The sequence below is a fragment of the Argentina anserina genome, chromosome 6 (assembly GCF_933775445.1).
Source record: "Argentina anserina chromosome 6, drPotAnse1.1, whole genome shotgun sequence".
NCBI lineage: Eukaryota > Viridiplantae > Streptophyta > Magnoliopsida > Rosales > Rosaceae > Argentina > Argentina anserina.
The window spans coordinates 36,264,245-36,284,353 of record NC_065877.1 but is presented as its reverse complement, the minus strand read 5'-3'; the positions used below and the strand labels follow the sequence as shown (position 1 = coordinate 36,284,353).

The window sequence follows — 20,109 nt, the reverse complement described above, 5'->3', positions numbered from 1 at the left end:
GAAAACTTATTAGCCGTCAAACATATATTTGTAAAAGAAATTCGGCACTAGGTCTTATAAAATTGTTAGCTTTGTTACGACTTCAAAGACATACATGGCTTTATTACGACTTCAAAGGCATACCCTAACAATATGTAACAAGCCTAAATCTGTTAGGGCTTGCGACATCGTCCTCTTGTGAGTTTGGTGACTCTGGTCCACTTGGAAATCACCGACTATGCTGAAGTCACTACCTCGCAAGATTGTCCTACATTCAGTGCCACCTGATCATAATCAAACGGTGACACTGTCCCTAATCCAGTGCGCTTCTTCATCACTGCAATCACCGTCATGGTTTCAAAGCACATGCACGTAAAAAAGTTGATAAACTTCATCCTTAAAACAGTCCTCTTGTTCTGGCATTATAAGTTAAGTAAACCCTAATTTTGACTGTGAGAGCCAAGCGAGTGAGAATGGTGATTTGGAAACAGCTGATGCTACTACCTTGTGGGTTGTTCTTGGTTCTGTGGGTTCTTCGTGTGAGTGGAGGTGCGCCACCATCTTGCTCTTTTCCAGCAATCTACAACTTTGGTGACTCAAACTCCGACACCGGCGGAATCTCAGCTGCATTTGAGCCGATTCGGGCACCCTATGGTGAAGGGTTCTTTGGTAAACCAGCCGGAAGGGATTCTGATGGTCGCCTTATCATAGACTTCATGGGTAAACTATGTATAGTCGTTGGTGCTTTGTAGACTTCAACTTGATATGCTTCTATTGAATATGGTGTGTTTTCTGTGTAACGTAGCTGAGCACCTAAAGTTGCCATACTTGAGTGCATACCTGAACTCGCTGGGAATAAATTTCGGGAATGGTGCAAATTTCGCCACCGGAGGATCAACCATTAGGAGGCCGAACGAGACCATTTTCGAGTTTGGCATTAGCCCCTTCTCGCTTGATATACAGATGGCTCAATTCCTGCAGTTCAAAGCTCGAACGGCTGATCTATATCGACAAGGTTCAAATCTTTAGTCTATAGTGTCTGAGACGACGCTTAAAAAGAGTGTTGCAATACTAACTGTTGGTGAATTGTGGTGTCTAGCCAAGAATCCATTTGAGAGAAGCATACTTCCAAATCCTCAAGACTTTGAGAAGGCACTATATACGTTTGATATTGGGCAGAATGATCTCTCTCTTGGTTTTCGAAAGCTAAGCTTTGATCAGCTTCGTGCACAGATTCCAGACATTATAAACCAGCTGGCCGCAGCAGTCCAAGTGAGTATCATCACATGAGCTCTTACCTGTGTCAATGCTAATTGCTGAAGAAGATGAATAGTTTTTGTTTTGTTTTGTCGGAGAGATGATGAATAGTTTCTTAGCCACTAATTATGTACGTACGTTGTTAATGTTCTGATGAGTACGTGGATTTACTAACAAATATTCAGCGTATATACGTACAAGGGGGGAGGGCATTTTGGATACACAACACTGGTCCGATTGGTTGCTTGCCAATTAATTTGTTCAACAATCGTAATCCCGCACCGGGTGATGTCGATGAACACGGCTGTTTCAAGGGCCAAAACGACATGGCCATAGAATTCAACAGGCAGCTCAAGGACGAGGTCATGAAACTAAGAGCGGAGCTGCCTCAAGCTGCAATTACATATGTCGATGCCTATGCTGCTAAGTATGGACTCATCAGCAATGCAAAGAACGAAGGTACTAAAAACTCGAATTATCGCTCACTACTCACTAACACTAGCAAATATTGGAACTTTGGCTTGACATTAATAGTTGCTTGTATTACAAAAATTATTACTGCAGGGTTTAAGGATCCAATGAAGGTTTGCTGTGGGTATCACGTGAAATATGACCATGTGTGGTGTGGAAACAAAGCCACTGTAAATGGAAAAGAAGTTTTTGGTGGTTCTTGTGGAAATGCATCATCTGTTATAAGTTGGGATGGAGTTCACTACACACAGGCTGCCAATCAGTGGGTTGCCAATCGTATACTCACTGGCGCCTTGTCCAACCCACCGATTCCCATTACCCAAGCTTGTAATAGGAGCTAAGTTATATGCCATTCAATTTGAGGTATGAAAGGGAAATTAACTGGCAATGTTTCTTTGTAGAACCCTAGCATATAGCACTTAATAGTAATAAGCTGTATTAGATTTAGAACAATCAAAGATGAAGTCAGACTCAAACTAGGGAGGGTGCACATGAGAATCTTCATTTTTGAATTTGGAACAGAACTGATTATTAATTTTACTTATATATGTATGATATGATCAATAACATTCACATCCATGCCATATATCTCAGTTCCTTCCCTAGTTCCATTAGTAGACGAGTCTCAAACGAAACCATAACCAAATGAATCATGACAGCAAACAATACTTCCAACCTTTTTAGGACAATTTCATATATATGAGACCACAACTCATTTTATAGATTTAGGTAGGGGGCTGAGAATCCAAGGTACATAACGCAGAGTGAGTGCGTTCTAAAATTTGGATTGATAACTACAGAATTAAGAATATGACGGGGAATGCAGGAAAAAAAGAAAGAAAAAGACATCAAACTATCAAGAAAGCTATAGTATGAAGTTCTTAACCAGTCTATGATGATAAATACTCACTACCTAATTAAACTGCTAAATTTGATGTAATATTGGGTTTAAACTCACTGAATATTAATGGACTATCAACAAATTTGTAACACAAAGTTCTTGATTTGTGTATTATGATAAATACTCACTAACTTTATAGCTAAATGTTATGTATTATTGAGCTCAAACTCACTGAATAATGGACTAAATGATAAAAGTCTTGCCACCTTCCCTAAGCCACCGGCGTTATTAGCTCCACCATCATCTTCATTCTATCTCCGGCCATAACCGTCTTCGACTCCTCAAAGTCCTCATCATTGTCGTTCACAAATCACAATCAGCTTCACCTATGTAACGACCCTAAAATTTCGAGCCTAAAAACTCAAAATCTCAAAGTCGTTAGAACACCAAAACAATCTCAATGAAAATGAAATCATTTAACGTGCACAGCAGATCATCACTGAGTTCCAAATACAACTCAGTCAAACCGATTATTACAAACTAAATTTATAATTTAACATTACATAAGACGGAACTGTAATAATCCTCACCATCTCTCACAAAACTCACAAATAAACCACACTAATCTCACACACCAATCCACGCGAGAAACTTCACCACAAGCAGGGTACGAACGACTTCGGGTCTCCGGAGTCATCCCTCAAACTCCGCTAATCAACACCTGTGGATTTATCCCCTACACCATTGAATTGGTGCACCGGGATTGTAAACACAAACCCGGTAAGCTTATAGCTCGTATGAGTAAAATGACAATACAGTTCGCATATCAATATATACGAAAAATCACAATCAACAAATATAAATGCCCTCATGAGTCAATGGACGGCCCATCAGGTTGTCCCAAAGAAATATGAAAATAAAACACTCATGAGAAATTAAGTAACCCTTCTGGTTACCCAAATGCATTTATAATACGGGTACCAAGAACGCTGGTACACATCTGTTACCCCTCTCGTAATACACCGCTGATATTGGATAGCCACCCGCTACCCAACATCCAAAACAGTCTGAGTACCCATGAGCAGATAACCACCCGTTACCTCACATGCAGTACTACGCTGATATTGGGTAACCACCCGCTACCCAACATCCAAAAAATCTGAGTACTCATGAGTAGATAACCACCCGTTACCTCACATGAAGTACTATGGTGATATTGGGTAACCACCCGCTACCCAACATCCAAAACAATCTGAGTATTCATGAGTAGATAACCACCCGTTACCTCACATGAAGTACTATGGCTGACAGACTAGAGCTTTAACTGTATCGTAACTTTCGCCCGGCCAAAGGCTAGGTTTCGACTTGCCAAACACGTACAATAATCTCACATCATATTGTACCAAAAATCAGGTCCGAAGACAATTCACATTTTAACAATCTCAATGTTAAAAATCACGTACAATAATCTCACATCATATTGTACAATTCAAATCACATGCTCAATAGAATCACAATAAAATCATAACAGTATATTATATAGCAAACTATATATATTCGTACTTATTTACCATTTATACAATATATATATAGTCCACTATATCTTATACATGTCATATTTCACCACACATGCTCAATTCACAAACTTCCGTTATCGAAATGACTATTTTTAATGAATTAATAACAGTACGTAATTTAATGAACTATATATATATGTACTTATTACCATTATACTGTATATATGTAGTCCACTAAATTATATACATGTTGTAATTCATTTGATAAACACACTTGCAAAAATGTTGAATCACCACGAGGGTAGATTCGTAATTCAGTGAGATTTTACTCACCTTATTGACTTGAGCGATATTCCACAATTTCCGACGATAATTCATTTCCTCGTTTTAACGATCACCTTGAAAAGATAAGAAAAGAAATTTAGAATCGTCTCGTAAACCTTTAAATGCCGAAACAGTAATAATCGCTTACTGTTCAGCAATTTTCGGTTTTACGAAATTATTGTTCACTGTTACTGTTCACTGTTACTATTCACGTTTACTGTACAAATATACAGTTAATACGTATTTCTGTACGTATAAATATTAATACGTATTTTGTACGTATAAATACTATATACATATTTCTGTATGTATAAATATTATATACGTATTTCTGTACGTATAAATATTAATACGTATGTCTGTACGTATAAATATTATATACGTATTTTCTGTACGTATAAATATTCTATACGTATTTTTGTACGTATAAATATTATATACGTATTTCTATACGTATAAATATTAATACGTATTTTTGTACGTATACGTATTATTTAAATGTAAATACAATCTCAGTAAATAAAATTTACTAATTACCTTTTATAAATTACTTTTTACATTTACTGAAAGTAATTTATATTTACATTTACCGAAGGTAAAATTTAATTACATTTATCATAGTAAATAAAATTTACATTTACATTTAAGTAAATTACCAAAATACCCCTATCGGAAAACATTGTCACACCGCCGCACGTGGCGGCGCGTGGGGTACACGCGCCACCCGCCGGCAGCCGCGCGTGGCGCTCACGCGCCACTCACTGTGGCAGCGCGTGGGGCACACGCGCCGAGCCTAAGGCCGGCGCGTAGCACGCCACCGCCGCCCCTTTTCTTCTCCTCTCCCTCTCCTCTACATTCATGCGGCATCACCCCGCTCCTCACCTCCTCCACGCTACCTCACGCGCCGCCTAAGGCGGCGGTATCCCCCTTCGTCAAATCCCCCTCCGATCTCTACAATTCCAACTCAGATTCAACCAAAATCAACACACAATCATCACAACCATGAATCGAATGCAGCCTTACCTAGATCGGAGCTCAAAACGTAATGGAACCGATCGATTCGTCGACGGGCTTCTCACATGATCCTCAATTGTCGATCCGACTCCTTGGCGACGAAACGACGCACGGGGTGCTCAAGGGTGGTAGCTGAGGGTCTTGCGGTGTCCCAGGGAGCTACGGTGAGGCGCACGACGGCTCGGAGGCGGAGATCGCGGCGCGATATCGAGGAAGGCTCGGGGTGCGAGGGAGGACTCTTGGCGGCGGAACAGAGCGACGCGGGCTCAGGGTTTGGTGCGGAGGGCCGCGCGGTCCTCTTGGGCTAGGCGGTGTGGCCTACGGAGGGTCGGTCGGCGAGATCGCCGATGAGGCTTGAGGAAGAGGGAGGGAATCGGGGAGAGGCGAGAGAGAAGAGAGAGAACGAGGGAAAGAGGGAATGAGGCGCGGGGTAAGGGTTTCCAGAAATGGAAACCCTAACTCCAAAAATTTCTATTTATACCCGTTTCTTAAATCGGAAACCAACTTCATTCGTTAATAACTTTTACGTTCGATGTCCGATTCGTACGCGTCACATATCCACGAACTCGTATCGACGAGTTCTACAACGTTCGTGAAGGAAGTTTTCACAAACGATCGACGGAATAAAAGTCGATAATTTCGTTCCGAAACGTAACGTTTTTCTTATTAAACGTTCCGAGAACGTTTCCGCTTCCGTTCCGTAAAGTTGCAAACTAACAAAATCAATTTAAATGAATTTCCTGACTTTATAGAATTTACTTCCAATCAAATATCGTTTTGAAAAATTGGGGTTATTACAACCTATTCACATGTAAAACTGAGTCTTTATCATAAATTGTGAAAGACATACCCTAAGAAGTATGAAAATGCAATGAGCACAAAAATGTTATGGCATTATGACGTAGCCTCATGGTGAGCCTGGTCCATCTGATCTACTAGGAAACCACGAAATATATTAATCACCGACTATACTGAAGTCACCATCTCTTTCATTCATTCAGTGCCACTTGATTCTAATCAACCGGTGTCAGTGTCACTGCTGTTGGTTTCAGAGCACGTGGCATATACAACAAAGGTGATGAAGCGTTTTATCCTTAAAAACCAGGATTTCTCTTGTTCCTTATAAGTTGAGTGAGTAGCCAAACCTACACTCTTCACTGTGAGAGTGAGTGATGAGAAGAGCCTTCTCAAAATCTGAGATGATGATGGGAATGGAGATTCGGAAACAGCTAGTGCTACTGTCTTGTGGGTTGTTGTTGGCTTTGTGGGTTCTGGGTATCAGCGGTGGGGCGTTACCATCTTGTTCTTTCCCGGCAATCTACAACTTCGGCGACTCAAACTCCGACACCGGCGGGATCTCAGCTGCATTTGAACCGATCCGGGCACCCTACGGTGAAGGGTTCTTCCGTAAGCCAGCTGGAAGGGACTCCGATGGTCGTCTCATCATAGACTTCATAGGTAAAGTGTAGTTATTTTGGTGCTTCGTAGACTTCAATTTTGTCTATGAGTGTGGTGTTTATGTGTATTGATTATGTGTAATGTAGCTGAGCACCTGAGGTTGCCATACTTGAGTGCATACTTGAACTCGCTGGGAACAAACTACCGGCATGGTGCGAATTTTGCCACCGGAGGATCAACCATTAGAAGGCCAAACGAGACCATTTTCGAGTATGGCATTAGCCCCTTCTCGCTTGATATGCAGACGGCTCAGTTCCTGCAGTTCAAAGCTCGAACGGCTGATCTATTACGACAAGGTTCGAATCTGAGACACTAAACTGACTTAGTAAAATATGTTGCAATGCTTATTGATTGTGAATTGGTGATGTCCAGCCAAGAATCCCTATGAAAGAAGCAAACTTCCGAATCCAGAAGACTTTGCAAAGGCACTGTATACGTTTGATATTGGGCAGAATGATCTCTCAGCTGGTTTTCGAAAGCTAAGCTTTGATCAGCTTCGTGCACAAATTCCTGACATTGTAAACCAGCTGGCCACAGCAGTCCGAGTGAGTATCACATTAGCTCTTAACTGTTTCAATGGTAATTGCTTATGATGAAGAATAAGTGTGTGGCATTTGTGTATGTAAGTAAAACAATTTCTAAAGTTCTGATGGGTTGTGATTTACTGATAACTTCAGCGTATATACGAACAAGGGGGGAGGGCATTTTGGATTCACAACACTGGTCCGATTGGTTGCTTGCCAGTGAATCTGTTCTACAATCTGAATCCCGCACCGGGATATGTCGATGAACACAGCTGTGTGAAGGGCCAAAACGACATGGCCATAGAATTCAACAGGCAGCTCAAGGACAGAGTCATCAAACTCAGAGCTGAGCTCCCGCAAGCTGCAATCACATATGTAGATGCCTATGCTGCGAAATATGGACTAATCAGCAATGCAAAGAATGAAGGTGCATAAATTCAACTAATAGTTTAATACTCACTACTGACTATCAAATTGGGAATTTTGGCTTGACATTAATAGTTTCTTGTAATTACAATGATTATTACTGCAGGGTTTGTGGATCCAATGAAGGTTTGCTGTGGGTATCATGTGAGATACGACCATGTGTGGTGTGGAAATAAAGCAACTGTAAATGGAAGAGAAGTGTATGGTGCTTCTTGTAGAAATGCTTCATCTGCTATAAGCTGGGATGGAGTTCACTACACTCAGGCTGCCAATCAGTGGGTTGCCAATCGTATACTCAATGGTGCCTTGTCCAACCCGCCGATTCCCATTACTCAAGCTTGTCATAGGAGCTAAGTTATGTGCAATTCTATTAGAGTTATGAAAGGGAAATGGGTATGTTTCTTTGGAGAAGCCTAGGAAATAGCACTAGACAGTAATAAGATTCAGAACAATCAAAGAGGAAGACGGATTCAGAGGAGGGAGGGTGTTTCATGAGAATCTTGATTTTGAACGGCAACAGAATAAGATGATCTCTTCTTCTTTTTTATTTTGATTTTCATTAACATCAATACCTGAACAATATAGGAGCCTCAACCCTCATGTTAGAGATAGACTCGCAGATTATGTCAATTTAGGTGGAGTTTATTTCTGTACGTCAGTTACTACAAAAGATATGGAAATCATGACACATGTTAATGCTAAGAGCATCAAAGAAATGAAAACCCAGAAACTGCCTTAAGGTTCGAGTCATTCAGTTAAAACTTCAAATAAAAATAATAATGCTCGCAAAAACTAGGGTCAGATTCAATTAAGATGCATCCTGGATTCAACTGACCCAACCAAACATCAATACAATGGTGATGGAGACTGGTGAATGCAAAACAAGATGAGGACAGGGAGATATGACTTAACTTTTGATCTATTTACGTTCACATCCACCTCAGTTCCTTCCCAGTTCCACTAGGAGACTGACAAGAGTCAAACAAGACCCTAAACTACATAACGGCGGAGGGTCCAAAACCAATAACCACAAAACTCTAGCAAGTTGCAAGCACAAACAATGATTTTGGCAACTTCAAACAAATGGGACCAAGCCTCATTTTATTGATCAGGTGGCTAAGCAATTAAGGTACATAATGCAGAATGAGTGCATCCTTAAAAAAATGGAGGGATTTGTAACTACACAACCAAGAAGATGATAAACAATGCAGAAACAAGATATATTAAACTATCAACAAAGCTATAACACAGAGTTCTCCACTTGTCTACGATGATAAATAATCACTAAATAGCTAAATGTGATGTATTTATAGAACTTAAACTCACTGAATAATGGACTGGATGACACCAGCCCCAACAGTCTTGCCACCTTCCCTAATCGCAAATCTCATCCCTTGCTCACAAGCCACCGGCATTATAAGCTCCACCACCATCTTCACCCTGTCTCCCGGCATAACCATCTTCGACTCCTCATCATTATCATTCATAATCTGCGTCACCTTCCCGGTCACATCAGTAGTCCTCATATAAAACTGCGGCCTATACCCTGCGAAAAACGGCGAATGCCTCCCGCCCTCTTCCTTCTTCAACACATACACAATCGCCTCAAACTTGGTGTGAGGCGTGATGCTACCGGGCTTAGCCACCACCATCCCTCTCTGAATATCCATCTTCTGAATCCCCCTCAGCAAAAGCCCTACATTGTCACCAGCAAGTGCCTCATCAAGTGTCTTCTGAAACATTTCGACTCCTGTCACAGTTGTATGCCTAGTCTCCCTCAATCCCACCACATCGACATGGTCCCCAACCTTCACAGTCCCCCTCTCCACCCGCCCGGTCGCCACCGTGCCGCGCCCTGTGATCGAAAACACGTCTTCAACGGCTAACAGAAACGGCAGATCAGTCTGCCGCTGCGGAATCGGAATGTAGTCATCCACAGAGTCCATCAGGTCGTAGATTTTGTCCACCCATTCATTCTCTCCTCTCTTTAGCTTCGGGTTCGCCATTAAGGCCTCCAATGCCAGCAATGCCGAACCCGAAACCACCGGAACATCGTCGCCGGGGAATTCATAGGAGGACAGCAAGTCCCGGACCTCCAATTCGACCAGCTCAAGCAGCTCGGCGTCGTCAACCTGGTCCTGTTTGTTCAGGAACACCACCACACTGGGGACGCCGACCTGCTTGGCCAGCAGGACGTGCTCTTTCGTCTGCGGCATGGGGCCGTCGGCGCCGGAGACGACGAGGATGGCGCCGTCCATCTGCGCGGCGCCGGTGATCATGTTCTTGACGTAGTCGGCGTGGCCGGGGCAGTCGACGTGCGCGTAGTGGCGCGTGGCGGTCTCGTACTCGACGGTGGCGGTGTTGATGGTGATGCCGCGCGCGCGCTCCTCCGGCGCGGCGTCGATCTCGTCGTACTTCTTGGGGGCGCTGTTGCCGACGGCGGCGAGGGCCATGGTGAGGGCGGCGGTGAGGGTGGTCTTGCCGTGGTCGACGTGGCCGATGGTGCCGATGTTCACGTGCGGCTTCTTGCGCTCGAACTTGCCGCGGGCCATCCGGACGGTGAAGGATCGTCGGCGGCGGAGGGAGGGAGAGACGGCGGTTGGGGCTAGGGCGTTGGGTGTAGAGAGAAAGAGGCGGGTGGGGTGAGAAAGTGAGGGAGGGAAGAGGAGTTTGGGTGAGGGTGGAGCTCCGATAGCGGAAGCCATGGATTGAGTGATCGGCTTGGAGTCTCCGCCGTGATTAGGAGAGAGCGCGACGGCGGAGGGAAGGAAGAAAGAAGAAAACAAAAACGAGGAATTTGAAGGCGAGTGGGAGAGTTTATACGGGTTATTGTTTTCAGTTGGTCCATGGCCCGACCCGGCCCAACTAATGCTGTACTTGTACGGTTGTACAATCGTACGTACTTCGACTACTCGTCCTTCCACATACCAAATGATATGTGCATTTAGAATTTTAGAATCGATTGAGAAGCATATGACATTGTTATCTTTGTCAAACCAAACCTTGCATTCGCACAATATATTTTATGTTCTTATTTCTCAGAATAAAGTCCCACAATATTATAGTTGATACAAGTACGTCTAGCAGTTTTGTAATTTAATATGTACAAAGCCAGAAAATATGCAAGAGATTGGTTTATAATCCATTAATTCAGAGATGAAGCTAGAACTTCGGTAATGTAACTACAAGAAGAGCTAGGTACTTGATGTCAATGCAATCTACATGGAAAAAACGGTTGTGCGCGGTTGTATGCAATACATACAGTAAAACATAGTTTATTCTTACACATAGTCCATCGTGCATCCCACGTGCTCCCCTAATTAATACATGTAAATCCTGTTATATGTTATACATATACGTACAACAGATGAACCCAATCTACATGAGCAATGAAAGGTAATCTCCTCTCTTTTGTTTCTATTTAAGTTTTAAACTATAATCTCTTATTTCTATTCTGGAAAATTCCTGCATGAAGATTCAATCAACTGATGCTCATCAATTACTCGCACAAATGCGATTGCATTATGATTCTTGACACAAAACACCCTCAACCCAGACGTCAACAAGAAGTTCACACCATCAATATTGTTAACCTGTTGTCAATAGTATACAATTAGGAGCAGATCATTAGTGAGGAAGATAAAAAGCAAAGTAATAATGAGATTAAGCTATGAAACATACAAACAACACAAGGTCGATCGATCTCTGTCATCACAAGGTCTCCTCCCGCAGCCGCCGCAGCAGCAACACCTCCCACAGATGTTGCTCGTGCCTACGCAACCGAGGATGCTCGCGATTATCTTTACGCGTGTTATGTGGTAATTTGTGTTGGAAAACTGCCTCATTGTTTTTAGGATTTGGATGAGGAACCTCATCCTCATCTTTGGAAGCAAAAAGGTTGAACGGTGCCTTCAAAATAAAGTAAAGGGTGCGATGACTAATGCTGAAGAATCCTGTAACTAAAAGACCAGATTTTTAAAGTTGCAGACTTGCAGCAGACTCGAATTGTCTTTTATCTAAACCAAGAACAAAGAACTTGCATCTGTCCTAATGTCCTATACTCCTAGTGTCAAATTAAGTGAAAGTAAACTAACTATGCCAACTCCACCAACTTGATTGCATTGTTTACAACACTTCGTTTGGAGAACTGATGATATGACACATGAGAAGCCACCCAATTTCTAATAGGCCAAAGGAATATATAGGCCATTGATTCCTTGATATATATTGTTCATGTAATCCGTACATATCTAGTGTTGTGATGAATTGAGTTCAACTAATAGTTGTTTCAAATTTAGACTATGGTGAAAAAGAGAAAAAGTAAATTCTAAATTTTATGATCTCTATACAAAGTCCACGCAGAGTTTACATCATCTTTCATACATAAGAGGGTGAAATATGTGAATTATTTTCATCTCGGGTGAGGAGGTGCAAAACATAATGAACAATGGTTCTTGTTTTGGGCACTAATACTTGATGCTTGTGCCTAAGTGCAGTTACAGCGTTATATTCATACGGCCTAGGTTTTAGAGCAGCTTCTATATACACCCTCAGTGCAAAATGATGTGACAAGAAATCTAAACAAGTCTTAGGAAACCAGCTTGGCTCTTTAGAAGAAGTTGAAACAACCCATGTTCAAAAAGGTAATGTATTGGTATTCGGCACACCATGTGACACTATCACGTGGTGTACTCAGTCAATTATATTACGTCATGGTATAATTAACATATACGCAGTGAAAATAACAAAATTTTATTTACATATAAGAACCAATCAGAACAATCACAGTAAAAAATAGATCAATAACATTAAGGAGGTATGTCACGTATGATATGGAGAAGGTATATATAATAATTTTTCTGTATTGGTAAATCTAAACACTGGTTATTTTCATCATTTGCCCACTATTATATAGGGTGAGAAATTTATAAGAACACCACAATGTTCGATAGAATGCCAAAACACAGGAAGGAATATAGTGAAAAAAAAAATTCTCACAATATAGGCTGATAGATAGATTGCTTTTATGTCACATTAAAAACTCTTCACATTTTACTCATTTTCACACTGTATAATTTTCAGCCAAAAATACTTAAACTTAATTGGGGCAAAAATACATAGTCCCCTCAAATTTTTTGTTCCAATATCCATCGTCCACGTGCGTCCCAGAATAAAAGAACGGTGCGATCTCCATATTCTTCTTTCCAAACTTTCTACTCTGCCATTAGACGACCGGAGCTCTAAAGTGAGTGAGTCGTTAAGTTCAAGTTGCTGACTCTCTCCTTCATTTTTTTCAATCAATTCCAGAATCACAGAGACTCAGCGGTAACGAATTTGGAAATTGAACATATTCAACCACTTGGTCAAAAGCTTGAAGCTTGAAGCATACCTCGTACGTTTACTTTTCACTTATTTATGTTTTCTTTGGGAGTTTAACTTCACTTTCTTTGTATGAACAAACCCAAATTGAATTCAAACCTTTTAGGCTTAATTCATTTTGCCCATTAATTTTGATGTAGTTTTTGTCAAGTAAAATAGGGTTTAAGCTCAGTTGCTGATTGATTTAGATACACATAGTAGGGTTTAAGCCAAAGGGTTGACCTTTTCAGGGTTTAAGACAAGCACTTCATTGTTGAAGTAGTAGGAGCTGATGATCTGTGTGATTGTAGATTCATAGAAACTTGACCGAATATGGGCAGAAAACCCAAAGAGAAAATGAGGTTAGTTGTGACAGCTCTCGTGGCGATTGTGTTCGGCTTCTTTCTAGGAGTGTCATTTCCAACGATTTCGTTGACTAAGGTGAACAACTGTTGTTTGTATTGAACAAGTTTCTAGTTTATTTGGTTCAGATCATAATAAGACTGACACTGTAATGGTGCTTAAATCTTGTAGATGAATCTCCCATCCAGCCTTTTTCCTTCCATTGACCTTTCATACATAGAGGAAAAGTACTCGGGGTTTTCAACGGAAGCACTGGTGAATGCCTGGTCTTCTTTGAAGGGCAAGAAAGATATCTCCGTTAGATACATCTCTACTGATGCAAAGGTAAGGTCACTCCTTCGTAATATTTGTAGTGTACTAGTACAGATGCAAGCTTGTACTCTGGTGATTAGTTCTTAGGGTGATACTGAGAAGATTGCTTGTTACTGAAGAGAATATAGTAGTTCTCTGGGACACAATTCCCATAATAGCGTTTTTTGAACAAAGTGAGAAACACATTATTAATCAGTACCATGGTATACTAGTACTATGCTACTAATGATGCACACTTTTGTTCAAGATGTTCTGATGTTGTAAATTTAACTCAAAAATTGGCACTGGAATAGTCTAGAGTCCTGACAATAATGTGCTGACATTGACTAATATCAATTTATTATAATGCAGATATGGGTTCCAACAAATCCTCCAGGTGCTGAGAGACTACCCCCTGGCATCGTAGAATCTGAGTCAGATCTTTATCTTCGTCGGTTATGGGGTCTGCCCAGTGAGGTGTGCATCTGTTATCATCATTTTACTAGTAAAACATTTCTTGTTTAAGTCCTCCTGTATATAAAGTCATTTAACCCTGTAGCATTTTGCTTCCCTATCTTACCAACTATTGAGATGGTTCGACGGCTGTTCTGAGTTTGCGAGGGAGTAAATTTTATAGAGTAATACTTTATCTAGGCTCTAGGTTCATTTGAAATTCAAATATGAGCAATTCTTGCATTAGAAAATGGAAGTTGCTATAAACTAACAAGAGATTATAGAGAGCAATTTACTGAAGCAGGCCACCTGCCATACTAATTATATAGAAAATATGATGCACTCTATCCCTATAGTAACAACTTTTGTTTTTGACTGGTGGTACAACGATATATCTATTGGCACTCATCTAGGGAGGGGCAAGGTGGAGTTTATAGTGGTCGAGTACCCAGCTGGTCATTTATGCCCTCCCTGTCTTTGACTTATGTGTAGATATGTTTAAAATCCGTTCTCTAATTTGAACCTTTTCTTGTGGAGGTGGCACTTGCAGGACTTCACCATCAAGCCAAAGTATCTTGTAACCTTTACTGTAGGCTATGCTCAGAAAAAGAATATTAATGCAGCAGTTAAAAAGGTTGCTTCTCTCTAGAAACTCATTCCCAGTTCTTGCTCTCCTTTTTTTCTTACCCTTCCTAAATGTATGCTGTACAGTTCTCAGAAAACTTCACAATTGTTTTATTCCATTATGATGGTCGGACAAGTGAATGGGATGAGTTTGAGTGGTCAAAGCGGGCTATCCATGTGAGCATTCGGAAGCAAACTAAATGGTTAGAAACAAGTTACATATCTTTATATTTGAACTTTTCATCGTAATTGCAATAGATCTGCAAAAGTTATGCTCACTCAAAATTTTCCAGGTGGTATGCCAAGCGTTTTTTGCATCCTGACATTGTGGCATCCTATGAATACATATTTATTTGGGATGAAGATCTCAGTGTGGAGCACTTCAACGCCGAGGAGTGAGTTTATAGAATTCGTTATGCTGCTTTATTTGAGAACTACTTTTGGAATGAACTAGTGTATTCAGACTTTAATTTTTGTTATACCAGATACATAAAATTAGTAAGGAAACATGGGCTGGAAATATCACAGCCTGGTTTAGAACCAAACAATGGGCTAACATGGCAGATGACAAAGCGGAGAGGTCATAGTCAAGTTCACATGTAAGCTTGCAAATGATCTTGCTCATTAAAATCTTAAGATTTTGTTCATATCTAGTTAATCAGTTTTGATGATGGCTAAGCTAGTCACTTGACTGTTTATTATCTTGAACCTCTTCCAACAGGCAGACAGAGGAGAAACCTGGTTGGTGCAACGATCCGCATTTGCCTCCCTGCGCAGCGTATGTAATAATATCTTAATCCATGACCCTCTGGCAAATAGGTGCTCTAAGATCTTACCATGAATTCACAACGTGCAGGTTCGTAGAAATCATGGCGCCTGTGTTTTCTCGGGATGCATGGCGTTGTGTTTGGCATATGATTCAGGTTCGTAGAAATCATGGCGCCTGTGTTTAATATTACTTTCTCTTTTCAAGATATCCCAAGTCCTTAAAGGCTTAAAACTACCATGAAAGACAAGCCTTAATTTTGCAGAATGACCTGGTCCATGGTTGGGGTCTTGATTTTGCTCTCAGACGATGTGTAGAGGTTCAAACCTTTTCCTTTCTTTATTTTTTTCTTCTTCTATCGTTGTGCCTTGGCTCCATTGTGATCTGGTCTTCCACCTTTGTGTTTTCCTTGGAAAAAGCCTGCGCATGAGAAAATAGGAGTCGTAGATGCACAGTGGATTATCCATCAAGGTGTTCCTTCACTTGGAAACCAGGTAAAACCTTAGCTTCTGACCTTAATTTATATGTGGCCCTAAAACAACAAAAAAATTTGATTGATAAATTTATTTTTATCTTTTAATAAATCATGATCAAGAGTTGCTATTTTTGATCAGGGGCAAGCAGAGAGTGGGAGAGCGCCATGGGAAGGGGTATGTAACAATCTCTTTCCTTGCTCTTTCTGTTCCAGTGTGTATGCGCAAAAACGCATAGGCAGAATTGCAGAGACCTGAACTCCTCATAATCTATGCAAACATTGTGTTCACATTTGTATTGAATTTACATTATGTTCATATAAGAGCCTGATTAATGTGAATTACCTTCATGTCAGGTGAGGGAGAGGTGTAGAAGAGAATGGACTATGTTTCAAGCACGAATGGTTGGTGCAGAGAAAGCGTATTATGAGGAAATGGGAATTGATTCCTCAAATTCAACAGCACGTTAGAGGGTAGCCAAAACTGGCCAAAAGGAACTTGTGCCACTCAAGGAATTAAGTGTAGTTTCAGTATACAGTAACATTGCTTTTATTCCCCCCCCCCCCCCCCCTTCTATCTCTGGCTGTCATTTTCATGTGTTACACTTCATATAGTCGGAACTCGAATCAATATATAACTAGAATCATATCAATGGAAACATTTGGCAGACAAACACGGACTACGTATTCTGCTGAGATGTCTAATATGAATGGTAACTTCTTGTTTGCCGGTCAACCTATCCAACACTAAATGGCGCCGAGTAGCCTAAACAGCTATGTGGATATATTAGGAAACACAATTTTGGTGTGAAGTGCAAAACCCCAAGGGAGATTCCATAACAAGTTCTGAACAGAAGAAAGCCAAGAAAGAGATGGTAGACCCTTCAATAGTTCCTTCTACAATAAAACATAACTAATAATCCCAGTGCAAGACAAAGAATCAGACTATGTTAGTTAAGCTAAAAATACGTTTTGGTAATTGCATCTTCCAGCTCTTGGAAATCCCATGCATTATCTGCAGAATATTCCCCTGGGCAGTACAAAATAGAGTTTATTAGATGTTTGAACTTGCTGAATGGGCGTAACTGTACGTCATAACGAATGTAACAAAGGATACGACCCCAATCAGCAATTTAAAATCGAAGAATGAAAGCACTTACCAATTGAATCTCTTCGAAGGGCAGTTAAATGAGCACAACTGCACATGGAGTTACAATCTTGTCAAACTCAAAACCTAGACGAGGAATAATCTAAAAATATATATATCAGCTGCCAGAGATGGATAGGTTCCATCTTCCTTCATCAGCTATATAGCTAAAGTAAAGTGGGAGAAATCATAGTCAAGAATGACTTTTGAAAATCGCATACCTGCCGAGGGCTTTCCCCAAATCAGCACATAGAGACCTAATATATGTCCCTTTAGAGCAAGAAACCTGGAAAATCAAATTTTGTCTGCAAAGTCAATATAAATGTATATGGCTCAGAACATAAGAAAAATTAGACAGCTGACTTATAGCTCAGTAGCTTTGACCTCTAACTCAGTTCTATCAAAAAGCACCCAATATAATGCAACCTCAGATATGATATGAGAGCAGCAAAACTAACTATACTCTGTCTTCTAATATAGAAACACTCCTTTTCATGTGGTTAACTAGCTGAATTAACATGAACAACATTTTATAATAACAATGAACCTAGGTCACCTGTCATCTAAGCTGCGTTCAATGTCAAACTGATAGATTGATAATCGTCTGGGTGAGAGCTCTATGCTCTCTCCTCTTCTTGCCTTCTCATACATCTTTTCACCTCCAAACTGTGGCAAGGTAAGGAAACTCATGAACTAACAAATTTTAATCCTAGAAGATGACTGAGTCTGTACTCTGTACTTATATATAGAATATGAAAGTGTACATGTACATAGACACAAGATAAAGAGTATCCTGAGAGTTGCTCTGCCAAATGCAACTAGTTCTAAATGAAATGTAAAGAGTATTAATCTGCCAATAATCAGCTGAAATAAGAGAAGAAATCCTTACTTTGATAGCAGAAAACATTGGAGGTACTTGCCAGATATCTCCAGAAAAGGATGCAGCAGCTTTCTTTATATCTTCATCTTTGATATGCTCCCACGGTTCACGCTGAATGATCTGCACATCAGGTGACAGAAATTTAGACGATATATAAGCAGTGAGCTTATAGAATTGAACAAAGAATCAAGAACAGTAGTTCTTAGAGAATAGACCAAATAATGTCATCCACCATACAAGATTCAATGAGATGCAGAGAGAATTATCCACCGGATTAAGTCAGCTGTTTCCTAGTAGTCTATTAATGTATAAGCAACAGCGTGTAGCTAACTTGAAAATTACTGAGAAATCCATGAATTAAGAAGTGATAAACACACCGGTGAAGTCACATCCCAAGTCGAAGTAGCCTCTCCCAAACGGAAAACTCCACTGTAACCATTGGTCATACCTTGATAGCAGCAATGACAGATACTTAAACCTCTCCGCAAATGTGTTCCACATCACATTATTTGGCTAACTAGCAATCATACTATATAAACCGAATGGCATTGAGCAATTACCTGTCCACAACCTTAGTAGCTTTACCAACACACACAATTAACAAACCAGTTGCCATCGGATCAAGCGTCCCAGCATGCCCTACCTGCAACGCACTAAATAAGTCACACGAAACAATCATACACAAAAATGCACTACCAAGAGCAAATTGTCCACCTTCTTCACTTTGACCAGGCGCCGCAGCTTCCCACAAACTGTAAAAGACGTCCACCCTGCAACACACAAATACAATCACTATCTTTCCATCAGTTGCCAACACCAACAAAATCCACAACATGAAAAATCGACACAAAAATGCCGCATTACACCTCACCTTTCGGCTTATTCACCAACACCACAGTCCCATTCGGCCCGTCCCACCTCGGCGGCAGCTCATCACTCCTGGTCAGCAAATACGGCTCCATTTCTTCACTAGGAGCTTTCTTCAAACACTTGAAAAACTCCTCCACCTCCTTCTCCTTAACCACCTCATTCATCTCCGCCGCCGCGGCCGCAGTTTCTCTCTCCTTCTCCTCCTCAAAGAACACCATTCCTTTATTATCTTGCTCTATCTTCTTCCTACTCTTCGAATTCCTAACTGAATTGGTCTCGCCGGGTTCTAGAAATGCCTTATCAAGGCCCTGATCAGGGAAGTACTTCTTCTCGAGCTGGTACACCTTCTCCCATGGATAAGCAAACGTGTCAAAAAAGTAGAGCTCCTCCTCCCTCTTGTGCAACGTGTTGAACTCCACCACCTCCGGCTTCAGCTCCACCATACTCTCCTCCTCCTCCGAATCGCCGCCGTGCATCCGCTTCCGCCTCTTGATGTAGTACTTCCTCTTCGACCTGTCCAGATCACCATCGCCGCCGCCGGTGAGCTTCTGGTCGAGCCAGTTGTCGAAGCCTAGTTCGTCGGGGTTTGAATCGGAGGAGGAGTTGTGATCGGGAGTGGCGCGGCGGCGGGGGTGGGGGTGGAGGGAGGAGGGGGTGGGGCGGTTGAGGATGAGGTCGTGTCGTTTTTTTCTTCTATTAATTTAACACTAAGTCTAAACCCTAATAGAAAAATCAATTCCCTTAAAGTTCACATTTTTAATTCACTATATAAAAGCACAGACTCATTGAATTCAATTTTAGCAAACCCCAGCAGCAATTCACCATCCAAGTCTCAATCTTTTGTAGGGTTTTAGCACAAATTCATCGAAAAGTTCACCGATCCCTGAAAACCGAACCCAATCCGACTATTGAACTCAAAAATCGACAAATATTGAACGATAGAGAAGAGTTACAGAGAGAAAAATATATAGATCGGGGGAAGTGGTGGAAAAATTGAAGTAAGAATTAACCTGATGAGATCGAGGAACTGGAGATCAGCGAGAGAGGTCGATCGCACACGGACGCGTTTAGGAG

At 41.1% G+C, this 20,109-nt stretch overlaps 5 protein-coding genes across 6 annotated transcripts; 3 read left to right on the top strand and 2 right to left on the bottom strand.

The window, feature by feature from the left end:
• Positions 1-452: 452 nt before the first annotated feature.
• LOC126799819 (GDSL esterase/lipase At5g14450-like) lies at positions 453-2,048 on the top strand. The gene is made up of 5 exons (XM_050527075.1): positions 453-699; positions 785-994; positions 1,079-1,251; positions 1,422-1,695; positions 1,801-2,048. The coding sequence occupies exons 1-5, from the start codon at positions 453-455 to the stop codon at positions 2,046-2,048; spliced, it is 1,152 nt and encodes a 383-aa protein (XP_050383032.1).
• A 4,499-nt stretch (positions 2,049-6,547) lies between these two features.
• On the top strand, positions 6,548-8,289 carry LOC126800874 (GDSL esterase/lipase At5g14450-like). Its single transcript, XM_050528295.1, has 5 exons — positions 6,548-6,861; positions 6,948-7,157; positions 7,234-7,406; positions 7,539-7,812; positions 7,918-8,289. Exons 1-5 carry the CDS (start codon positions 6,576-6,578, stop codon positions 8,163-8,165), a joined length of 1,191 nt encoding a protein of 396 aa, XP_050384252.1. The 5' UTR covers positions 6,548-6,575; the 3' UTR covers positions 8,166-8,289.
• A 570-nt stretch (positions 8,290-8,859) lies between these two features.
• LOC126800873 (elongation factor Tu, chloroplastic-like) lies at positions 8,860-10,581 on the bottom strand. Its single transcript, XM_050528294.1, has one exon. The coding sequence runs from the start codon at positions 10,514-10,516 to the stop codon at positions 9,134-9,136; it is 1,383 nt and encodes a 460-aa protein (XP_050384251.1). The 5' UTR covers positions 10,517-10,581; the 3' UTR covers positions 8,860-9,133.
• Positions 10,582-13,068: 2,487 nt separating this feature from the next.
• On the top strand, positions 13,069-16,775 carry LOC126800876 (uncharacterized). 2 transcript variants are annotated; one of them, XM_050528296.1, is made up of 14 exons: positions 13,069-13,203; positions 13,421-13,610; positions 13,704-13,856; positions 14,196-14,300; positions 14,827-14,910; positions 14,988-15,103; positions 15,194-15,295; positions 15,386-15,499; positions 15,622-15,678; positions 15,757-15,823; positions 15,932-15,985; positions 16,086-16,160; positions 16,281-16,316; positions 16,496-16,775. In XM_050528296.1, the coding sequence occupies exons 2-14, from the start codon at positions 13,503-13,505 to the stop codon at positions 16,607-16,609; spliced, it is 1,185 nt and encodes a 394-aa protein (XP_050384253.1). In that variant the 5' UTR covers positions 13,069-13,203; positions 13,421-13,502; the 3' UTR covers positions 16,610-16,775. The 2 variants fall into 2 exon arrangements, with proteins under 2 accessions (XP_050384253.1, XP_050384254.1); XM_050528297.1 differs by having other exon boundaries at positions 13,083-13,203; positions 13,481-13,610.
• A 121-nt stretch (positions 16,776-16,896) lies between these two features.
• LOC126797450 (uncharacterized) lies at positions 16,897-19,736 on the bottom strand (the record flags this gene model as incomplete). Its single annotated transcript, XM_050524077.1, has 9 exons — positions 16,897-17,168; positions 17,299-17,336; positions 17,507-17,590; positions 17,842-17,951; positions 18,175-18,285; positions 18,543-18,622; positions 18,727-18,808; positions 18,880-18,935; positions 19,037-19,736. Coding segments are annotated over 9 exons (1,332 nt in total), but the record flags the coding sequence as incomplete, so codon positions are not given.
• Between the last annotated feature and the right edge of the window lie 373 nt (positions 19,737-20,109).